This window comes from Gracilinanus agilis, chromosome 2, assembly GCF_016433145.1.
Source record: "Gracilinanus agilis isolate LMUSP501 chromosome 2, AgileGrace, whole genome shotgun sequence".
Classification (NCBI taxonomy): Eukaryota; Metazoa; Chordata; class Mammalia; order Didelphimorphia; family Didelphidae; genus Gracilinanus; species Gracilinanus agilis.
Genome location: NC_058131.1, coordinates 684,092,743 through 684,116,202, shown reverse-complemented (window position 1 = coordinate 684,116,202; position 23,460 = coordinate 684,092,743). Strand labels below are relative to the sequence as shown.

The 23,460-nt window shown below is 41.7% G+C and overlaps 1 protein-coding gene across 1 annotated transcript in view; it reads right to left on the bottom strand.

The window, feature by feature from the left end:
- Positions 1-23,460, bottom strand: part of WNT8B (Wnt family member 8B) — a 30,217-nt gene that overhangs the window by 712 nt on the left and 6,045 nt on the right. The window contains exons 2-5 of the mRNA XM_044662878.1: positions 7,334-7,367; positions 4,097-4,235; positions 2,543-2,668; positions 225-367 (exon numbers count right to left, since the gene is read on the bottom strand). Of these exons, the coding sequence (XP_044518813.1) occupies positions 225-367; positions 2,543-2,668; positions 4,097-4,235; positions 7,334-7,367 (442 nt within the window). The remainder of the gene's footprint in view (positions 1-224; positions 368-2,542; positions 2,669-4,096; positions 4,236-7,333; positions 7,368-23,460) is intronic.

Genomic DNA, 23,460 nt, shown 5'->3' with positions numbered 1-23,460 from the left:
ACCCGGAATTTTACTCTTGGGACCTCAAACCAACTCTACTGGCTTAGTGCCTCCATCTCCCCATCTGTTAGATGGATGGAAGGGCTGCCAGAGGGCGATGGTAGACTAAGTAAAGAGAGGAGAGCCCACCACCACGCACTGCCTGGGCAGTTGCAGAGGAGGTGGAGCCTGTCCCCTGCCGCTGGCCGCCACCCCCTACTCCCCAGGGTCTTGCCAGGGCTCACCTTGCGTCCTGCTTCATTGTTGTGTAAGTTCATAGCAGCCCGTGCATCCTGCCCAGTTTCTAGGGCATCCACGAATTGCTTGGAGATGGCCTCTCCGAAGCCCACGTTGTCACTACAGCCACCCCATAGCCAGCCCTGGCCTCCTGGGAAGGAGCAAGAGGGGGGAAAGAGTTCTGAAGCTCTTGCCTTAGTCCTGAGGAAGGCGACCCATCCAGCTCTGGAGCCTTGGAGGCATGATGTGTGACCTGAGGTTAAAACCTTGTGCCCGGGAACTTGGGAGGACCCCCTGCTGCCTCTGGACCAGGGAGAAGGGGCAAAGCTAGCAAGGACTGAGGATTCAGATTCCCTGGTCATGCGACTGGGGACTTTGTGGTGGGGGAGGGGAGATTCAACTCAATAAGATTAGACATCGAGGGCCACACAAGTTTCCTCTGTCGCTTATAACAAAAAATCCTTATCTTCTGTCTTAGAATTAATACTGTGTTTTGGTTCCAAGACCGAAGAGTGGTTGGTATAGGCTAAACAAAGGGGGTTAAGTGCCTTGCCCAGAGTCACATAGCTAGGAAGTGTCTGAGGCCAAGACTTCTAGGACTGGTTACTACTGAGCTACTGAGCTATCTACCTGCCCCACCTGTATCATTTTTGAAGATTTTTTTTCCTGGTATGAATAAACCCTGATAATACTGATATAGTAAATGATATAAAGGGTTCATTCTTTCTTATAAAATCAGCATTTATGAAGTAACTACCTACCATGTGCCAAGATACTATGCAAAACCGTGGAGATATGAAAATGGGGGCGGGGGGAGGGTGGTGGAATAAAAAACAACATTGATCTTTCAGTCTGCTGGAGAGAGGAATACATTAACACAGAGAAGCAAATCCAAAATATCCAAAAAGCAAATACAAAATAATTTCTGGGGAGATGACACCAGCCACAGGGGATCAGATAGACCTTTTGTAAGAGGTGGCCCTTGAGCTAAGCCTTGAAGGAAGCTAGGGATGCTAAGAACATCTAGAAGGGTCAGTTTCAACCCTGAGCATTAATTAACTCATCCCCAACTTCCTTTGCTTTCTTCCACCAACCCACTTTGTGGATTTAAGAAATAATAAGTGGCTGTTGAGCTATAATTTTTAGCAGATAACAGCTGCCACCCACTCAGCTGATGTCTGAGAGAGTGAAGGAGGTATGGAGGAGGACCTGCTTGTCCTTGAACGTGTTGGGAGGTGGCTTGGTAGGTCCTTGGATAACATGCCATATCTCCTTTCCCTTCGCAATCTCTATGGTCCAGCCAACGAGCTTTCTTACTATTCCTTATCCCTGACACATTTCTCATTTCTGGGACTTTGGTATTAACTGGCTGTCCTCTATGCCTGGAATGCCCTTCCTTTCCACCTCTCTCCTCAGGATCTTTAGCTTTCTTCAAATGTAAGGAGTTAAAAATTATGGTTTTGGTTGGACTGAATGTTAAAAGGGGTGATCACCAAGAATTGAGAGTTCTCTAGACCCCTCTGATTCCCTTTAGCTTCTTGTATAATTTCTGAATTTATTTTTTCCTTTCTGGTATGAATAAACCCTGAGCACCCTTGTTGTCCAGAGTATGTGGCTAAGAAACCCAAAGTGGAGTGGAGCAAGATGAATAAAACCAGCTGCCCCCATTCCACCCCCAAGGATGGGGATAGTTCGGAAATTTGCTCTGTTTTAGCTATCAATGAGATTTAGATTACAGTAAGAGAAATCAGATCTTCAAAGTATGTGAAACCAAAGTGCCTGCTTAAGGCAGATCTGTGTAGGGCAGGGTGGGGTGAGGGAGAAGAAGAGAGAAAGATAGAAGAGGCTGAGGAGAGAATGGGGGTGGAACTTTGGGGACAAGGGCTCAAGATGAGGGGAAAAGAGGAACTAGGGTCCCAAGGAGTTAGGATTGATTGAGTAGTAGGGAGGGACTTGAGGAGTACTGGATATCGCTTCAAAGGGATAAATGAGTGTGTGGTCTGAGGGAGGAGAGGGAACCTGGGGACATATTCCTAGGAGAGAGTCACAGAAAAAGAACGAGGGGAACCAGGGGAAAAAAGGGGAGCTGGGCTCCAGAAAAAGAAAAACAGAGGAAAGGACAGGAAAGAGAATGTTAAAGGGAATATAAATAGCCATCCCTTGAGAACGAGTTTCATTGGCTTCTCTCTTTTTCTTTTAGTGAAAGGGTCTCGTTTTATGTAGAGCCTTCCCCTGATGCCTACAGAGTTCTCTGCCCCCTTCACAGTTTTAACTTATTTCTGTCACTGACTCCCACCCCTACTCACCTCTCACACTGGGTACTTACCTAGCTGCCCATTTCGGGAGTCATCACATCCGCAGTTGTCAAAATCTCCAAGGCTGCAGTTTCGGGTCAATGTGTACATGACCCCAGCAGAGCTGATAGCATGCACAAAGGCTGTCTCTCGATTAGCTGTCAGGAATCAGAATGAGGACATCTAGAGGGGAGTGTAGGCTGCTTCCCCTTCAATGTCCCTCATGCTAACCTCAGAAGCCATCCAATTGAACCCACACAGGGAAGCAGGAATCCTCACTACACAGGTGACTGGACAACTTCAACCTTAGAGAGGAAGTGCATCCCACTTTTAGACACCTCCGACTGAGCTAAAGGGGAGATCCCTGAAACTTCCTAAAGTGATCCTAGTTCTTCCCTCTGGGGTCAAGCAAAATATATTGGATCCTTCTTGCCTATGATAATCAGCCAATCAATAAACATTTATTGAGTGCCTACTATGTGCCAGGTTCTGTGCTAAGGGCTACAGAAACTTGAAGACAGCTATCATGTCCCTTCTAAGAATACTTGGGCTTGCTTGGAAGACTGGTTACATACTCATATTTATTAAGCACCTACTATATGCTAGGCATTGTTTTAACCTTCTCCAGGTTAAACATTTCAGGTTCATTAACAGATTCTTAGTATGTGGATTATAGAATAGGATAGTACATCACACCTGATATTTAATATATCACTATATATATATATATATGAATATATATATGTACTATTATACTATATCACTCCCCTGCTTCACTCTGCTCTATACTCCATTTCCCAAGCTTTCTCACCTCCTTTCCTCTTGTTCCCTCTGGCCCTTGAACAGCTTGTTTGTTCTCTACTTTCCTCTGACATTTTGCCAGTGGTGCCTTCTGGGAACCCAAGAAAAGATGCCTAGCTAAAGTGGGAACTGGGAATGGGTCTGGATGAGACAAAGCCTGGAGGAAATTGAAGAAGATGAATCTGAGGAGCCTGCTGTGTGAGCCTGAGACAGGTTTGCTCCAGGATATTGGTAGAGGGAAGGAAACAAAGTTTTGGCCTTCAGGAATGATCCATCTCACTGGGCCCTCCTAGCCTCTTGACTGAACTTTTGAGCCAGTGTTATGGATGTGTCTATGTGTATACATGTGTGCTTGCATGCACAGGTTACTTGGAAGGATGATTCCTACTCAAGCTTTATGTCCATCACCAAGCAAACTAGATTCAATCCAAGAAATATTTATTAAGTGCTTATTTGAGCATGACACTGAGAATACAAACATCAACCCCATGTCCATTGGCCATCTTCTCCCCTGATAATAATAGGACATTGTGGGTGCAGATAATGGGACAGAATAAGGATGAACCAGCCCTGGAAATCAAGGTCCACAGGGTTGTAGGAAGGCTGTAGGAAGAGTAGGGAACAACTTTTCTGGGTAGACAAGATTTCAAAGAAGGAGCTGAATGGAGGAAAGAGGCCAGGTCCTGTAATAAGGAGAATGTGGCTGTGTTCAGGGCTGGGCCAGGATGTGGGGCTCTAACCTGTGGCCAAGGGGTCCCAGGAGCTGCGGCTGAGGCTTTCCTTACCACTGCGTAACCCGCCATGACTGGACAGCTGGAGTGCTCTCTCAGGACAGTTCCATCGATCCCAGGCAAACTGGTATTTGCATTCTTCAATACCACTCTGAGCACCAGCGGCCACACTGCTAGAGTAGATCAGATAGGCCTGCAGGAACGAAAGTGTCCGTGTGCACAATGACCTGGGTTAGTCAGTCAGTTAACTAGTATTTATTAAGCACCTACTATGTGCAGGGCACTGTTTTAAGCACTAGGGAAACAGAGAAAGCCAAAGATAGTCTTTACTCTCAAGGAGTTCAGTCAGGCGGGAGACAACACGTAAACAGCTAATCTTCAAACAGGATATATATAGGCAAGACAGGGACAGGACTCTGAAGAGTCAGACTGTTCCCATGCCTGTCAAAAATAACTCTTTTTCCCCATTCCACTCATTACCGGTTCATATCTCCCCTCACCCTGTGTTAGCAGAGCAGGGAGATCAGGACTACTGATCCTGGAGGACTGGGGAGGGGGAGGTAAAGGCAGAGGAAAGGGGTTAAAAGCCCCAAGCCTTTCTTGAACCTTGGAGCTGCCTGTAACCTGTACATATCACCAAGAAGACACAGAGCTCTCACTGCTGCCAGCCCAAACTAATATGATTAGACTTATTTTGAAAATCTATATGATAATAAAGGAAGAAATTAGATTATGATAGGATTTCATCACAACAGGGCAGCACCACAAGGGATGAGCCATTTTCTGATCCCTCCAGTTTCTAATGCTTTCTTCTCTCCTTTACTTTCCTATTATTTTCTATTTATTTATACACATATGTGCACATATCCCCCCTGTAGATTACTGTAATCTCTTTGAGAGCAGGGAGTATTTCATTTTGAAATTTATATACCCTAGTGCCTAGCCAAGGACCTGACCTAGGGATGCTTACTAAGTGTCTGTTGATTGACTAGTTCCTGATTGTCTTTCTGTGATGGATGTAGATATTCCTCAGAGCAGTCATGTGTAGAGGCTATTCCATCCAGTCATTTGAGAACATCAAAAGAATTGGTTGTAATAAATTTGAATCATGAGCTCATGAGAGTAACAACTATAGCCTTGACAGAACTTTTTGGCCTCAGAGAGAGTTCTTTAGTGGGTTGCCCCAAAGATTTGTCCTTTTTCCTATTGTGTCAGGGTTAGGAGTTTTCAGACTCCAATAACCTGCAAACCCTACCCCTTCATGACACTGTGGGAGGAGCACTGATATGGAATCTGAGTAGGAATCCCAGTTCTGCTATCTCCTGCCTATATGACTTTGGAAAAAATGATTTTAATCTCTCTGGACCTTGGTTTCCTTATTTGCCAAACAAGAGGGTTGGACTAGATGATCTCTAAGGGTTCCTCTATCTCAAAATCTATTTGAGCATAGGAAGGAAGGGAGGAGTGTTTTATCCTGGAAGATAAAGTAACATGTGAGTCAGGACTCCATATTGATTTCTTAGCTTGCCATTCTGCCTTTAGTCAATTATTTTGTCTGTGTTTTAGTTTTTCCATCCAAAATGGACATTCCTGGTCACTGCCCAATCCTCTAACACATGACTAAGTATCATAGGTAATATTGTTCTAATTTGGGTTATTGTGGGAGGCCAATAAGAGAAATAGTCTCAAATAGATAAAAATCTGAGACTCCTCTTTTGACCCCTTTTGTGATCTACACCTTTTCTTGTTGAAAAGTATTGTGGCCTTATTGGGAAGCTTTAAGTCCTTAGCAAGCCAGAAGTCAAGAGGTTGACATTTTCCCCTTTGGTCAGGAATGCAGTTGCTGAGTTTCAAAAGTAGATTGAGACAGCCAAGGCTGAAAAATTCAGGGACTTCCTGACGCAGCAAAATATTCCCAGACTTAACTGATGATGATGAAGCAGCTACAATCCAACCTTGTACTCTTATCTTCATCTTGAAGTTTCTGAGGTTTCTGCGTGTTGTCTAAACTAATTGCAATGTCTGCAAAACTCTCTCTGTACTTTTGGGGTGAAAGGGAATTTTGATTTCATATATAATAAACTTGTGACTCAATGGCACTTCGGAGCAGCAGCCATGAGCTAACAGAAAGATTTCCCATGTCCATTACTTTCTTATCAACTAAGCCATCCTTGTCAGATTATCTGGAGATGATAAATAGATTTCGACAGGTTATACCTCCCCATTCCAAACAACAGGTTACCTGCCCCAGCATCAACCTTGCTCCACCCCCTCCCCACCAACACTATATCTATATGTAAATAGGCCTCTGAGAGCAGTCTGGGGCCTAAAAGCATAAACACTTCCTTTTCACTGAGCCAAGACTCTCCAAAGATGTGGTCTGTATTATGAACACTGCACAGGGCATGGATGGGCCAACATCAGTTTTCCTTGATTATCCTGCCATTAATAATGCTACCAATCATAGCAGTCAAGAACTGTCAACCAACACCTCTTTAATATAGTTGCTCTCTTTTATTTCAACATTGCAACAAGAATTTGCTGAGCATCTACTATATGTATAGAGCACCACTATAGATGCTGTGAGAGAAAGACAAACATAAATAAAACATAGAGTTAGACTGTGGTTTGCAAGCTAGTTCCATGCTGTTCAGAGCCAAGCAACAGTTTATTGAAGCCATATCAGAATGTTCTGATGGGCCAAAAGTTCAACATGAGCCAATAGTGTGGTAGGTTCTCCCCTTCTCCCAAAAGGGGTAATGATATCTCCAACAAAGGAGGGGACCATTTTGCTGGACTCTGTCTTGGGTTAGCTAAGAGAACGGAAGACTTAAGTAGTATATGATAGCTTCTTCCTATGGTATGATAGAATATAAGTGGCTGATGGGCAACTTCCTCTCTTGAAGGATCTTATGCCTGAGCAGGGGCACTGATGTGGAGACAGATCATTAGGATAAGAGATGGAGTAGAAATGGAGTAGAAAAAGTTCAAACTAAATTCCCAAGAGAAGTACAAGGTACTGGCTGGTTGGGGATGGGGAGTGGGGCAGTTAAGAGCAGGCTTCCTGTGGAAAGTGGCATCTGAGTTGGTCCTGAAAGGAAAGGCAGGATTTGGAAGTGGAGAAGTAGGGGAGACATTGTTGGCAGAGGGATAGTATGAACAAGTGCATGAGAGTTTGTCCCTACCCCCCTGGGAAAAGGTGACAGCTAATGGAAAAAATGATTTGGTATCAAAAAGTGGCCAAAGTGTAAAGGTAGGAGACTAAAGGGGAAAGTCAGAAGATTCTCTTACCTTGGGACCAGTCATCAGGAAATTATTGACTGACCTAAAACAGACAGAAACCAGAATGTAAAAAGAGACACCAACTGTTCCCTCCCTCACGTAGCTGCTTCTTTCCTATCTACCATCTCACTATCCTCTGATCTCCACCTTCAGATTCTGCTCCATCAAACACTTTGGATCCTTGCTTGACACATTCCTCTCCCTCTTCTCATCTCGTTCTTTTCTACTTTCAGCTGAACCCCCTGTTCTGCCCATCTAAAATCTCTTTCTAATTCCCAATTGTTTTCCCATTTTGATTCAGTAGACCTCAGCACGCAGACCTCCATCTAGTCATTCATCCAACAAGAAGTATTTATTAAGCTCCTACTATGTGCTGAGCACTGTGCTAGGTTCTGGAGATACAAAAGCAAGGAATACAAAACCCCTCCACAAAAAAAAGCAGGAAACTCTCAGCAATCTCAAGATGTTCCCTGCCATGAAAGCCCATTAAAAGCATCTACACATAATATGACAGCAAACGATGAATGTTGTGGCCTAGAAGAATCAAAATTGTTGAGGACCCAAAGGGTAATTAAAAAAACAACAACAACATTATGGTGGGTATTGTCCCCAGAATGGCTTGCTTGCTGGAAGTTGTGTAAAAGGTATCATCTAGGCTAGTGATGGTGAACCTTTTAGAGAAAAAGTGCCATGCCATGCCCCCACCCAGAGATCAAGTGCCCCCCCTTACCCCAGACAGGGGAGGGATAAAGGAGGGGAGTGGCTCCAGTGCTCCAGCTCAAGGGAGGGAATAAGCGCTTCCATTGGGCTGCTGGTCAGAGGGGGAGGAGAAGCATGGTGGAGCTTTTATTTATTTTTTTTGCATTAAAAATTTTTTTATTTCATTAATTTAGAATATTTTTCCATGGTTATATGATTCATGTTCTTTCTCTCCCCTCCTCCCACACCCCTACCATAGCCAATGAGCAATTCCACTGGGTTTTACACTTCATTGATCCAGACCTATTTCCATATTATTAATATTTGCACTAGGGTGGTCGCTTAGAGTCTACATTCCCCAATCATACCCCCACCGACCCATGTGATCAAGCAGTTGTTTTTCTTTTGTGTTTCTGCTCCCACAGTTCTTTCTCTGGATGTGGGTAGCGTTCTTTCTCATAAGTCCCTCAGAATTGTCCTGAATCATTGCATTGCTGCTAGTAAAGAAGTCCATTAGGTTCTATTGTGCCATAGTGTATCCATCTCTGTGTATAATATTCTTCTAATTCTGCTCCTTTCGCTCTGCTTCACTTCCTGGAGGTCTTTCCAGTTCACATGGAATTCCTCCAGTTCTTTATTTCTTTCAGCACAATAGAATTCCATCACCAATAGATACCATAATTTGTTCAGCCATTCCCCAATCAAAGGGCATACCCTTGTTTTCCAATTTTTTGCCATCACAAAGAGCTTGGCTATGAATATTTTTGTACAAGTCTTTTTTATAGTGGAGCTTTTATATATACATATCATTTAGTATGTGCCAGGTACTATGCTAAGCAACTTACAAATATTGTTTCATTTGATCCTCACATCAACTCTAGAAGGTGAGTGCTATTATTTTAAAAATGAGGAAATTGAGGCAAAAAGAGATTAAGTGATTTGGTGTACAACCTAGTTGCCTCAGAGATAAGAAGATAGGGTTCACCTATGTGACTCTGAGGCAAGTCACTTATGTCTCTCAGTGCCTTAGGCTCCTCTCCAAGATTTTAACTCATAGGGCAATTGTTTGCTGACATTGGCAGAGGGATTTTGCTCACCAAGAGTTTCCTACACCAGTGAAATTACAGATCTGGGGGGAAAGAGGACTATGCAGAACATTGAGAGAGGTGCTGGGAGTGGGGGCAAAAAGATGAAAGAGCATCTTAGATCTAGAAGAGTCACCTGGCTCAAGCCTTTAATTTCACAGAGAAGGAAACTGAGGCCCAGAGAGTTGTCCAAAATCAGGCAGGCAGGAAATAGTAAAACTGGAATTCAACCCCAATTCCATTCATTCCAAATGCAGCACCCCTTTCTGTAGATCACATTGCCTGCCATTAAGGAAGCTGAGCATTTGGGGACGGAGTGTGACAGTGGCCATGAACAATGCATACAGCTGTTTTGTACAAGTGAGAATATGATTAAATGAATAGGAGAGATCAGACTGGGCTGATTTAGTGAATGAAGGCCCGCTTCTAACTGGGACATTGGAAGGTTAACTTGCAGAAACAAAATTTGAGCTGCTCCTTGAAGAAAAGAATTCCATCAGGCAGAGATATGGAGGGAGTCTGACTATGAAGCCCTAGAATCTCCGAACTGGAAGAGTCTCAGAAGTCAACTAGCATAAGTCTGGAGCAATATTCCCTTCGACATATCCCTGACAGGTGGACATCCAGCCTCTACTGGAAGAATTTTGTCAAGGATAACCTACACATGACTTCTGGAGATAACCCATTTCACTCTTGGACTAGTTGTCAGGAGGTTTTTCCTTATTTCAAGCTGAAATATCCTTCTCTGATTTTTTCTTGTTGCTTCTAGTTCTGCTTCTGGGACCAAGCAGAATAAATCTAATCTCTCTACCTCATTATAACCCTTTAAATTAAATAATAATAATAATAATAATAATAATAATAATAATAATGCCTAACATTTGTATAATGCCTAGTAAGCACCAGTTCTGGGCTAAGATTCTGTTTTAAGCACTTTACAAATATGATATGATTTGATCTTCACAACAACCTTAGGAGGAAGGTGCTATTATTATCCCCATTGTATAATTAAGGAAATGCAGGCAAACAGAAGTGAAGCAATCTGCCCAGGGTCACACCAGAAATGACTGAAGCTTGATTTGAACTCAAATCTTCCTGACTCCAGCCTGCTAGTGACTTTAACTGCATAGCTGCCTCAATTAAATTAAATTAAACTTAAATTGAACAAACATTTGTTAAGCAACTATGCACCAGAAACTGTAGTGGGTATCTAAAAATCACAACATATCATACCATTTCTTTAACTAAATTGGTCTCCTAGATGTGATCTGTTCAGGAAAGCATACGGTGAGACTGTCCTTTCTTGTGTTTATAAGATCATAGATTTAAAGCAGGATGGGACCTTATGCATCATCAAGTCCAACCCTCTCATTTTACAGAGAGAGAACCCAAAGCCCAGAGAAATAAATGACTTGCCCAGAGTCACACAGAAGTCAGTAACAGAGATGGGACTCAAATCCAGATATCTTCCACTCTAAATCTAGAATCCTCTTCATTATGCTGCCATGGTCTAAATACCATTCCTATTTTTTTTAGCTCTCATGACAATTGAGCTGGTCATATTAGGCTTTCAGCCCACTAAAACCCCTAGATATTTATCTCATACATTGTTCCTTGATTTTCAATATGCACTCATGCAATAATTCATTTTGGACCCCAATTAGGATTTCATATACACTGCTCTAAAATTCCCTCCTTTTTGGTTCAGCTCGATGCTTTAATGTGTTTATCTTTTTTTGATCATGACTGTCATTGTCCTGCTTCGAATTATGCCACTGATCGATGCTTAAACTATGCTTTTATCCAAGTAATTAATCGACATTTTGAAAAGCCCAGGGTTGTTGTGGTAGGGCATCCCACTAAAGACCTTCTTCCAAGATCGGAATATCATTTAGATATCCTTGTGGTATCCACACTCCACATTGGCATAAGTACATTAACACGAATTCTGTTTGCATCTTCCAATCAGTTCTAAATCTAGCCCATGTTGTGCTCAAGGATTTTGTCAAATGTGTTGAAATCCAGAGACGTAAGTAACATCGATGGCATCTACCAGCCTGGGAGTCCTCTTGTACAAAATGGGGAGAAGTAGCTGTCCAAACCCACTATTCTCTGCCTGCTTCCTATCTATGGGTAGTATGCTTATGGAAATTCATGATAATGTGCAATGGAGGATCCCTGACCCCATTCAGAGAGTGTGCAAATATTCTGTGACTATTTACTGCCTTCTTACTTAGCGATTAAGAAAAAGCTTTTTAGTTGGCTGCTGAGCCAGAACTGAAACGTGCATTTAAGAGCCGTGAACAGTTACCCATAAAAGGATATCAGCTAATTCTGGCATTATCTGCTCTCCATGATCCCATGCTGGCTCTTGATGATTACCATTTCCCTTTCTCACAAGCCATCCCTTTAATCAGGCATTCTAGAATTTTGTCAGCAATCCAAGTCAATTTAGCCTGATTAGAGTTTGGAAACTCTACCCTCTTTTCCTTTTTGAAAATCAGGACAAAATTCGTGCTTGTCCAATTCTTCCCCTCCTCTCCCACGCTCTATGAAATCTCAAAGTTCACCAGCAGCAATTTGACAATCACGTATCTGCAGGTTCTCTAAGTTCCCTGGGACTTAGTTTGCTTATGCCTGGTGACTTGAACTGTCTGAGAGCATCAAGGTGCTCATTTTTTCTAGAATTTCAACTCTGAGGTAATCATTTTTTTCTATCCTTTCGAGACCAAAGATCATTTTCCTTGGAAGAGAAACAAATGCAAAATGAGTTGAAGAATTCTGTCTTATTTCTGTTATCATTACCCTACTTTGGTAGAGAAATAGATGCAAAGTAAGTTGAATAATTCTACCTTATTTCTGTGGTCTGTTATCATTATGCACTGCCCCCCACCCCATATAGAGGTTCTATCCCCCTTTAAAAAAAAAACCAACACAAAACCCTTCCTCATGCTCCCTAACATAGTAAAAAAAGGTCTTTTTTGTGATTGTTAGTTTACACAACAAGATAGCTTTCTAGCTGTGTGACCCTGGGCAAGTGACTTGACCCTCATTGCCTAACCCTTACCACTCTTCTGCCTTGGAGCCAATACACAGTATTGACTCCTAGACAGAAGGTAAGGGTTTGAAAAAAAAAAAAAGATAGCTTTCTATCAAGAACCTACCTATTCCTTTTCTTGAATTCTGAAATCACCTCTGCAGAAATCTAGTCTTTGGGAGGCAGGACTTGGTTATTGGATTAGTAGAGTGAAGGAGGGAGAGGCATCAAAGATAACTCCAAGTTTTAATTCCATTAGGAACTACTGTCTGGACCTGATTGAAGAATCCCTCTTAAAGATCTGGGGTGAAAAGCAAGCCTGTACAGAGAATATGCCCCCTAACTTATAGCTAGTGAAACTTCACAGCTCCCCCTGAGGTGTTCCAACACCTTTCCTAGAAAGGAAAGGACAAGCTTTTTTGATGGTGGCAAAGCACTGGAAACAAAGGGGGTACTCATCAATTGGGAAATGGCTGAACAAATTATGGTAAATAGATATAAAAGAATGCTTTGGGGCTCTACGAAATGAAAAAAGAAACAGTTTCAGTGAAACCTGAAAAGGCTATATGAACTGATACAGAATGAAGTTAGTAGGATCAGAAGAAGAATGCCTACTATGGTGTTGGCATTGTATGAACAAGTCTGAAAGACAAAAAATGTGATCAATGCAGAGTACTGATGATGAAGACTACTCTTTGTCTCTTGACTGAGAGACTCAAAAATGTAGAGTGAGATGCACATTTTTGGACTTGACCAATGTAGGAAGTTGTATTACTTTAAGCTTATTTGTTATGAGGGTTTCCATTTTCCTTTTTTTCCCCCAGTGGGTGGTGGGAATTTGAGAAGGGGGGGAAATACTTGATAATTTTTAAAATTTAATTAAAAAATAAGGAAAGGAGAGAGCTATCTGTGGTGCAACCAAATTTGGTGACTCAGAGATAGAGCTAAAAAAAATTATACACACACACACACACACACACACACACACATGCCTTATATACTATAAAGGCATTTTGATTTTAATGCACATGTTAAACACTCTATTTCAATATAATTGGAAACTGTCTCTAACATTCATGAGCTATGTGACCCTGGGCAAGTCACTTAACCTCTTTTTTCAACTATAAAATAAGGTGTGTGCCAGACACTGCTAAGTTCTTTACAAATATCATCTTGTTTGACCCTAATAAATCTGTGGTGAACAGTAAGCAAGGGCATCTCCCATGAATCCAGTCTCATTTAAAACTATGATACATGATCAGGAACAGGAAGTCATCAGTGAAATCTCTGTTTGTGGGGAAATGCCTTAGAAGCCCAGGGGGATAGACTAAGGGTGAGCTCTAGGAGAGGTTAGAGAGAGCAGACAAGTGGTAGGTATATGGATGTCATTGTAGGGGAGTATAAGTCAACTCTAAGTCTTTATTGAGTGATAGTTATGGAATCATGGACTTCTACCTATCCATTATAGGGCAGGAAGGAGATGGTGGAATCACTGTAGGCTGTTTCTGGATGATACAGACTTAATGTGGATCTCTCCTCCCAGGAAGCCTTCAAACAGTCATTTGTGCATATCATAGAGGACATTCTAGTTGGACCAGATGGCCATTAGATCCTTCTGACTCTGAGATGTTTCTGTGTCTTGCTCTGGCCAAAGACTAGGAAGCAAAAAGAGACTTATCCTCCCTTTTCTCAAACAAACCTTGGGGTCCCAGCATCCCAGGTCCTGGGTGTGGTGCTGATGTTATGCTGGTGGTGTTTCAGAGAAGGGCATCTAAATGGTAGTGGGATGTCTTTTTGGGGGGGGAGGAGGAGGCAAAATGCCACCATATGAAAACAGACTCGAGATGGTAGTGACATTTTTAAAGATAATAGAAAGAGATCTTAGAGGCAGGGTGGCATAGTATTTTAGAGTGCCAGACTTAGAGACCTGAATTCAAATCCCATCTCTGAATCTCCCTAATTATGTGACTCCCTAACTCTGAGTCTCAGTTTCCTCATCTGTAAGATGAAGCTATGGATAAATAGGTGGTGAAGAGCACTAGTTCTATGGTCAGGAAGGCCAGAGGTCAAATCCAGCCTTGGATATTTATTTGCTGTGTGACCCTGGGCAAGTCCCTTAATTCTATTTACCTTAGTTTCCTCATCTTTAAAATGAGCTGATGAAGGAAATGGCAAACCACTCTAGCATCTTTGCCAAGAAAACCTCAAATAGAGTCACGAAGAGTCAAGCACAACTAGAAATGATTGAACAACAACAACAAAAAATGAAGATAATTCTTGTAGTTTCTACCTTAGAAGTTTGTGGTGAAGTTCAAATGAAATACAGGCTGTGCAGCTATTTGCAAAGTTTAAAGAATAAGTGAAGTCTATTCACTGTTATCAAAGGGAGGAAGTCTTTTTGGTTTTATAAGATTATTTGCTTATGAAAATGAATAATATGGAAATGTTTTGCATCATAATGTGTGTATAATCCAGTCTGAATTGCTCATCAGCTCTAGGAGGGGGAAGGAAAAAGGGGGGAGAAAATTTGGATTATATAACTTTGGAAAACTTATATGGAAATGTGTTATTAAAATAAAAAATTAAAACTGAAAAAAAAAGAGAGGAAGTCAGATGGGGCACAAAAATTCCTGTGATCTAAATGTGAAATGATATAAGTAAAGCCCAGGGAACATCTCTAGGAACCAGAAGGATAAATTGATTTAGAATAAAATTGCATTAGCATGCATTTATTAAGCACCTACTATATACCAGTCATGGTGCTTCGAATGTTTTAACATCTTAGAAAGCGACAAGAGTTTGAGACTCTGGTTAAGAGACCCATTTTTGGTCCTGGGTCCATTATTCCAGCCAGGTCTGGGGAATGAATGACATTTCACAGGTCACCACCTTTCTCTGGCCTCATGCTTTGCTCCTCATTGTTTAGAAGGAATTGGGCAAGTTGGGGTGAGGCTGGGGGGCACCTACATGACTCAATGAATAAAGAACCAGGACTAGACAGGAAGTCTCAAATATTTCTTAGCTATGTGACCCTGGGCAAGTCACTTAACCCCCAATGCCTGCTCTTTTCTGCCTTGCAACCAAAACACAGCATTGATTCTAAGTTGGAAGGTAATAGGGTTTTTAAAAAAAATGAAGGAGTTGAGTGGAAGCTGAGAGAGGGCGGATGGAAGAGGGCAGGGAAAGAATATAGACTGTGTAACCATAGAAAAATATTTTTATAAAAATAAAATTAAAATTATATTTAAAAACATTTTAAATGAAGGCGTTAGATTCTGATAAGCTAGCTTGAAGATCATTTTTTTTTTCAGCTCTGACGCAGGGAAGGAAAAAGGAAGCTCCATTTTATTCAGGAGAGGCAGACTTGGGTGACTCCAACAGCCCAAGTGGCCGGATGGGTCAGAGGCAGATTTATACTCTCTCTTTCCCACCATGATACTGTGGGTATCTTCTCCCCATCCCAATTCACCCCCAGTTTCTCAGAACCCTTTTTAGGTGCTCTCTTCCACTATTGAAATGTAAGTCCCTTGAGGAAAGCAACTATCTTCCTTTCCTTGGGCAGTTTTATTCTCTGACCTTAGCCCAGTGCCCAAGACATAATAAGAGCTTAATAAATACTCACTGACTTGACTTAAATTATTTTTTTTAGAAAGGAGGAATTCAACTAAAAAGGAAGGCAACAAATCTAGCCTCAGCCACTTCCTAGCTGTGTGATCCTGGGCAAGTCACTTAACTCCAGTTGCCTGGCCCTAAAACATTCTTCTGTCTTAGAACTGATACTTAATATCTTTATAGAAGGTAAGGATTAAAAAAAAAGAAATGAAGTCAAAATATTGCAATAGAAGTAAGATTTTTATAAAACCAAGCCATAGTTCTTTATATAGAACATAGAAGGTAATAGTAATAATAATTAACATTTATATAGCTCTTCAAGGTTCACAAAGCATCAAACATAGCATTTCATTTCATCTTTATAACAATACCATAAAATAGGTGCCAGCTACTACCCCCATTTTACAGAGGAAACAGCTGAGGCTAAGAGCAGTTAAATATCTTGTCTAGCCTCACATAGTAAGTGTTGGAAGTCAGATTTGAACTTGGGTCTTCTTGACCCCCTCAAATCTATCCACTATGTCACCTAGCTGCCTCTTAGGTAGTGTGATGGGGCACTGGATTTTAGGTAGGTTTGAATCCTATCTCTGTTGCTACCTATCTGTAGGACCTTGGGCAAGTCACTTTGCCTCCATGGGTTTTAGTTTCTTCATTTATAAAATCAAAAGGTTGAACTCAGTGATATCCTTCTAGCATAGCTTCTGGCCCTAAGCTTCAGGATGCTATAACAAAAATGGGATTGACAAGATCCACTCCTAGGCATTGGCAGGAAGGTCTGGCACATCTTTTGGTGCTATTGTCAGAGACATATGGCTGGATTAACATTCCAGCAAGGACTGCCCCAAGGTGTGTTGAGTCTTCCTTCTGAGCATTTCTCCAGGATGCCTCGGCCAGAGAAGTCAGGGAGAATTCCTGTCCCTGAGAATGAAAGGAAGTGAGACTGATGGTCTCAGACAGGGAGGTGACAGGAGAGCGCTGAGATCTGGAACCCTAGAGTTAGCCAGAGATATTAGAGAACCCCCATTTCCTTCAGAGAGTTTTCTTACACTTCCTTCTTACTCAATCAGGGATTTAATGTGTGCTTAATCTGTACCTGGCCTGGTTCCCAGAGTTTGGACAACACTCCCCAGACGACTCTTTACATATGACCCAAAGGCACTTCCTTTCTCTCTGTTTCAATTTCTCTCTTTAAGGTCAGGGAACCCGGAGATATAATGGTCAGTATTTAACAACCAGCCTTCTGGGAGTAGGATGGAAGTAAGACACATTTTTTAAGTCTACTCCGTATGAAGAACATTTTCTCTATTGCTTTCTTATGTCTAGACGATCAACAAAACAACAAATTCAGACCCGATTTGTAGCATTTGTCAATTTTCGTGGTATAATAAATACTCACCAGCCCCAGCACCTCCCTGATATGATTCAACTTCCTTTTTCACACCTCCATTCATTCCCTCAATAAATATTTCTTTTTAAAAATCCTGACATTCTGTCTTAGAATCTATATTAAATATTGATTCCAAGGCAGAAGAATGGTAAGAGCTAGGCAATGGGGTTAAGTGACCTGTCCAGGTTCACTCAGCTAAGAAGGGTCTGAGAGCAGATTGGAGCCCAGGTCTTCCCATCTCTGGGCTTGGCTCTCTATCCACTGAGCTGCCTAAGTTCCCCAATAAATATTTCTCAAGGACCTGCTGTGTGTTCTGCCCTGTTTAAGGTGCTAGGAGGCAGTTGGAGGGGAGTGGAGAGATGCCCATGATTCCATCAAGGCAGGGAGCTGTCCACCTGTAGTCCTGCTCCATCAATGCAGCTTGGCCATGTTTTAATGTCTCCAAGAGCAGAGGTACTTTGACATTATGACAGACTTGCCCAGGCTTATAGAGCTAAACTATGTCTGAGGGAGAACTTGAACTCAGATCTTCCTGAATCTACAGTCAACCTCATATCCACTATACCTTACAGCCTCTCAGTATAGGGTTAGAGAGGCAGAAAGTGGAGAAAATGTGAATTAAATGTCCCTGGGCTGGAAACTGGGAGGAACTCAGGCACAGTGACTTGGGGGTTGGGGGAGAGGTAGTTACTTATCATAGCCACATACTTAACCTTTCTGGGTCGCTTCATCTCCAATGCTTAAGCTAAAGCTCAAAATGAAAGGGTCAGATTAGCTGACCTCTATGGTCTGATGTCCAGTTCTATGGTCTGTGTTCCAAAGAGACGGAGTCCCCACTCGGCTGCTCAGCTACAAGTGGTCTGGCCCACTGACCCCTCCAGTGGACTTAATCATATTCCCACTTCAGTAGACTTATCTCTATTCATGTTCTGTCCCTTCCTGACCCTTAAAAACAAAACAAACAAACTTGGTGGTGCCCTCTTTAAGGACAGAGAATTTTTCTTTGTCTTTGTATTCCCACCAGAAGCCTTAAAATCAGGAGGATCTGGGTTCATATTCTAGGCTCTGATACCTGAGCAGATCAGATAATATCTCTCTGTCTGTTCCCCAGGCAATTCTTTATGCCTTAAAGTTGCAGCAGAGTCTGGAGACCCGAAGATGAAGCAGGCCATCTTCCACTTCTAGCCAGAGAGGCAATAGACTTAAATTCAGAATGTGTCATGCCTATTTGGACATTGGCCAATGGGGGATTTTTTTTTTTTGCTAGACTCTGAGTATTGTGAAGAATGTTTAAAAAATTCTTCTATTGAGGGGCAGCTAGATGGCTCAGAGAATTGAGAGCCAGCCTAAAGACAGAAGGTCTTGATTTCAAATCTGGTCTCAGATACTTGCTAGCTGTATGACCCTGGACAAGTCACTTAACCCCCACTGCCCAGCCCATTACCATGCTTCTGCCTTGGAACCAATACACAATACTGATTCTAAGGTGGAAGGTAAGGGTTTATAATTTTTAAAAAGTTATATATATATAACTATAAGGGGCAGTGGGAAGAAGAGATAATAAATGTGTATAAAATAAAATAAAATTTAAAACAACGTCACAGAAAGGGAGAGGGAGTACCTCATCAGGAGGTTCTTAGATCCTTGAAATCACAGGTCTGGTTCAAACCCTCCCTGACAAAAAAATCAACAAAGGACCCAAACAAAAACAAAAAAATATTCAGCAGCCCTAAGCACATTGTAGGTCCTTAATGTTTATTGTATTAAGCTGAATATATAAGCAAATGCTTGAGATCATATGCCATTTCTGAACTCATAAGACTTTTTCATAATTAAAAGTAGGAAGGAAATAAGCATTTATTAAGGACTTACTATGTGCCAGGCATTGTGCTAAGTAGTTTAAAAATATTTCATTTAAAAAAAAAAAAAGAAACTTCTTACTTTTGGTCATAGTAAAAATTCTAAGATAGAAGGGCAAGGGTTAAATGATTTGGTCAGGGTCATACAGCTAGGAAGAATCTGAGATTAGATTTGAACCCAGTTCCTTGCAACTCCAGGCCTAGTGCTCTATCCACAGTGCCAACTAGCTGCCCCATAAATACATTTCATTTAATCTTCACAACAACCCTAGTGAAGTAGGTGCTATTGTTCTCCCCATTTTATAGTTGAGAAAACTAAGGCAGCCTTAGTGGCTTGCCCAGTGTAACTCAAATCTGAGGCTAGATTTGAACTCAGGTCCTCCTAACTCCAAGCCCATTTCTCTATCCATTGTGCCACCTTGATAGATGTCCCCAGAAGAGTTTTGGAAATAATATCAGAATAGAAGGGCACATGCAAGGGTTTTTTATTAAGAAGAAAGGGTAGGAGAAGTTGAGAAAAGGCAAGAATTAGAGAAAGTGGATGGGATATATCAGATCAAAACAGTAAGAAAAGCACAAGCATGGTCATTTGGAGACCTGAGTTCAAGCAGCAGTTCTGCCACTGAAATGCCCTGAGCAAAAAATTAATGACGGGAGAAGGAAGATGAGTCAGCAGGTGGAAGGCACTGGATTCAGGCTGAGATAGTAGACTTGATGCTCTGGGTACCAGGCTGAGTATATTACAAGCCCTCAGTGCTCCAGCCTCCATCTTCAGAACGAAGTTCAGACTCCTTAGACTGACATTCAAAGTCCTTCTCTCTTTCCCACGCTATTTCTCAAAGGGGACATGCCCTCTCCCAACTCTGGACACTTGCACTGGCTGTCTCCCAGCCCTGAAACTCTCTCTCCTTCCTCATTTCTCCCTCCTGGCTTCTCTGGCTTCCTTCAAGTCCCAGCTAAATTCCTACCTTCTAGAAGAAGCCTTTCCTGATTTCCCTTAATAATAGTGCCTTCCCTCTGCTAATTATCTAGGACTTGTCTTGTCTCTATCTTGTTTGGACGTAGGTTTTTTGGCATGTCATTTCCCCTCCTTAGACAGGGAGATCCTTGAGAGCGGGGACTGTCTTTTGCTTTTCTTCTCATCCCTAATCTTTAGCACAGCTCCTGATATATAATAATAGATGCCTAATAAATGTCTGTTGATTGATGGCACACTCTTAGGTTCTCACCTAACCTGGCATTTTAATATAATATGTATACTATATACTTATATATTAATCTAATGATAATAGACTATATAATAATATATTATTCTCTCTTACAAACTCATATTGGACTGATGTGATCAAATTGCCTTCCCCTACACACAATTTATTTTCTCCATATATTATCCCTTCATCATGAAAGTTTTATCTTGTTTCATGTTTATGACATTTTCCTTCCAATCTCACATAAGTAATTATTTCATAATTCTGATACCTGCATTCCTTACTGTGTACGACCTGCTAGCTTTAGCAATAAGAAAAAAAAAAGAAATGGAAGGAATTAAAGTAGGCTATGAGGAAAGTAAACTATCATTCTTTGCAGACAATTTGATGGTATACTTAGAGAATCCTGGATAATCTTTTACTGTTAACTAGATTTACTGTTAAAAAAAAAAAAGGCACTCTCATGAACTACACTTTACAGCTTTCCAGGACTTAGGCTTTGCCTATCCTGGAGAATCAACTAAAAAACTGGTTGAAATAATTTAATAACTTTAGTAAAGTTGCAGGATACAAAATAAAGCCAAATAAATCACCAGCATTTCTGTCCATTACCAGCAAAGTTCAGCTGTGAGAGATAGAAAGAGAAATTCCACTTTAAATTACTCTAGACCAATGATGGGCAAACTACAACCTGTGGGCCAGATGTGGCCCCCTGAAATGTTCTATCCCAGCTTCGTAACATTATTCCTAATCTGACAAATACAATGAGTAGGATACAATACAATGAAACTTTGAAAGAGCTGCCTTAGAAACAGATTGACAGATGAGCATTTCCTTTCCTTTGGCCCCCTCTTTAAAAAGTTTGCCCATCACTGCTCTAGACAATATAAAATGTCTGAGAATCTATTTGCCAAGACAAACCCAGAAATTGCACAAACATAATGACAAAACACTTTTCATACAAATAAAGTCAGATCTAAAGAACTGGAGAAATATTAATTGCTCATGAGCAGGTCGAGCTAATATAATAAAAATGACAATCCTACCTACTCTGTATGGTAATGTGAAAAGCAACTTGGTGTGGTGACTTCTTGGACTGAGGAAGACTTGAGTTCAAATTCTACCCCAGACATTTATTGCGTGATGCTGGGCAAGTTACCTAACCTCTCTTGCCTCAGTTTCCTCATCTGCAAAATGAGAAGTTGGACTCAATAGTCTTCAAGGTCCTTCATTCCTCTAAATCCAAGCTCTAGCGATGTGTTTGTGACAATCCACGAATGTATTGTGGGGAGGGCAGGGACTGTGTTATAAGAAATTGAGAGAGTCCAATCTGCTTTAATAACAGCTTTAATTTTAAAAAATCTCATAGTGCCTCAGATTCAACCCCGGCATCCTGGCCAGAGCTATCAGGAAACAAGGCAGCAGGATGGCTTCATCAGCCAATCAGGCCAGTAGATATTTCTTTATGTGCCAGGAGCTGCATTAAGTCTGGACATACAAAGACAAAAGGAAAACCAGCCATCAAGGACCTTTCTCCTGAGCCCTCATCTCGGACCCAAGGCATGTTCTAGCTTTAAGGGGCTGCCTTCTCACGGGGCTGCTGGATTTTGCTCAGCTCTGCTGAAAAGTGCTAAGCTCTAAGAGAGCCTGGACACTTAGCATTTAAATGACAAAATTGGGGGGGAGCGTTTGCCCTCCCTTCCTTCATTTGTTGGCCTCTGTGGGAGAGGAGGGATGGGACACAGGGGAACAGCTTGAGCCACCTTCTCAGAGAACCCCCAGGAAAGCCTTGGGCAGGACTCTGAAGGGGTCAGGACTTTCTGTCCTCCCTTGCTGCCCTTGTCACGTGGGCTCCATGAGACCCTGAGCCAAGGCACTTAATCTCCCAGGTTCTATCTTCTCATCTGTAAAATGGGGGCAGGGAGTTTGGAACAGATAATCTCCCAAGTCCCTTCCAGGGAAGATTCCTGGCACATTGAGGGTCTCTCGTTTGCAGAGGGACCCTCATGGTGCCACTTTCTATTAGATTGGCAGAAAGATGTTAACACAATAAATGCCTCCATGAAGGCTGCTCAGTTGTCATTCAGTTCAGCAAATCCACTGTTCTTCAAACACATGACTGCATCTCCCATCTCCCTGCCTTTGTATTGCCTGTGATCCACCTCCAAGCCTGGCATGTTTTCTTTCTTTCCTCCCTTCCTTCTTTCAAGATTCAGTTCATATCTCATCTATAGGTAGCCTTTCCTAGTCTCCCAACTGTGGATATCCCTTCCAAACACACACACACACACACACACACACACACACACACACACACACACAAATCCATTCACCAGCTAGGTGGCACATTAGATAGTGGCAGGTCTGGAATCAGGAGGACCTTAGTTCAAACCTGGCCTCAGACACTAGCTGTGTGACCCTGGGCAAGTCATTTAACCTTGTGTGCCTCAGTTTCCTCATCTGTAAAATGAACTGGAGAAGGAAATGGCAAACTATTCTAGTATCTATGCCAAGAAAACCCCAGATGGGGTCATGAAGAGTCAGACATAAAAATGTTTCTGTCACATGGTAGGAACTTAATAAGTATTTGTTGATTGAACAGTAAAATAAACACAGTCCCTGCCCTTAAGGAATTAATATTGACTGGGAAGAGGGAGGAGATACAAGTGCACAAGTTAGTAAGCATAAAGTATAGAAAAATAACTTCTGTGCTAATAACTGTATTTTGTCCCCAAAGCAGGGGGGAGCCATTGAAGGTTTTTTTAGGGGAATAACATGGCCAGACCTATAAGTGGGGAAGATTTTTTTGGTTAGCTGTGTGGAAGATGGAGCAGAAGGGAGAGAGTGAAGGCAAAGAAATAGGTTCAGAAGCTATCATACTGAGTGTCTTAGTGAATGCCCGGCCTAGGGTAGCTGTAATGTAAATGGAAAGGAAGGGATAGATGTAAGAGGCATTGGGGAGGTAATATTTTTAAAAATGAAATGAAATTGTTCTAAATTGACAAAAATTTGTTTTATCAACCTCTTACCCAGAGCCTTATTGGAAAAAAAAGAAAAACCAAAACTTTATTACAAATAGGTCGAGTCAAGTAAAACATATCTCATATCGTCCATATGAAAAAAAGAAAGAGGGAGAGAAAAGGAAGGAAGGAAGGAAGGAAATGAGGAAGAAAGAAGAAAGGAAGGAAGAAAGAAAACAAGGAAGAAAGAAAGAAAGAAAGAAAGAAAGAAAGAAAGAAAGAAAGAAAG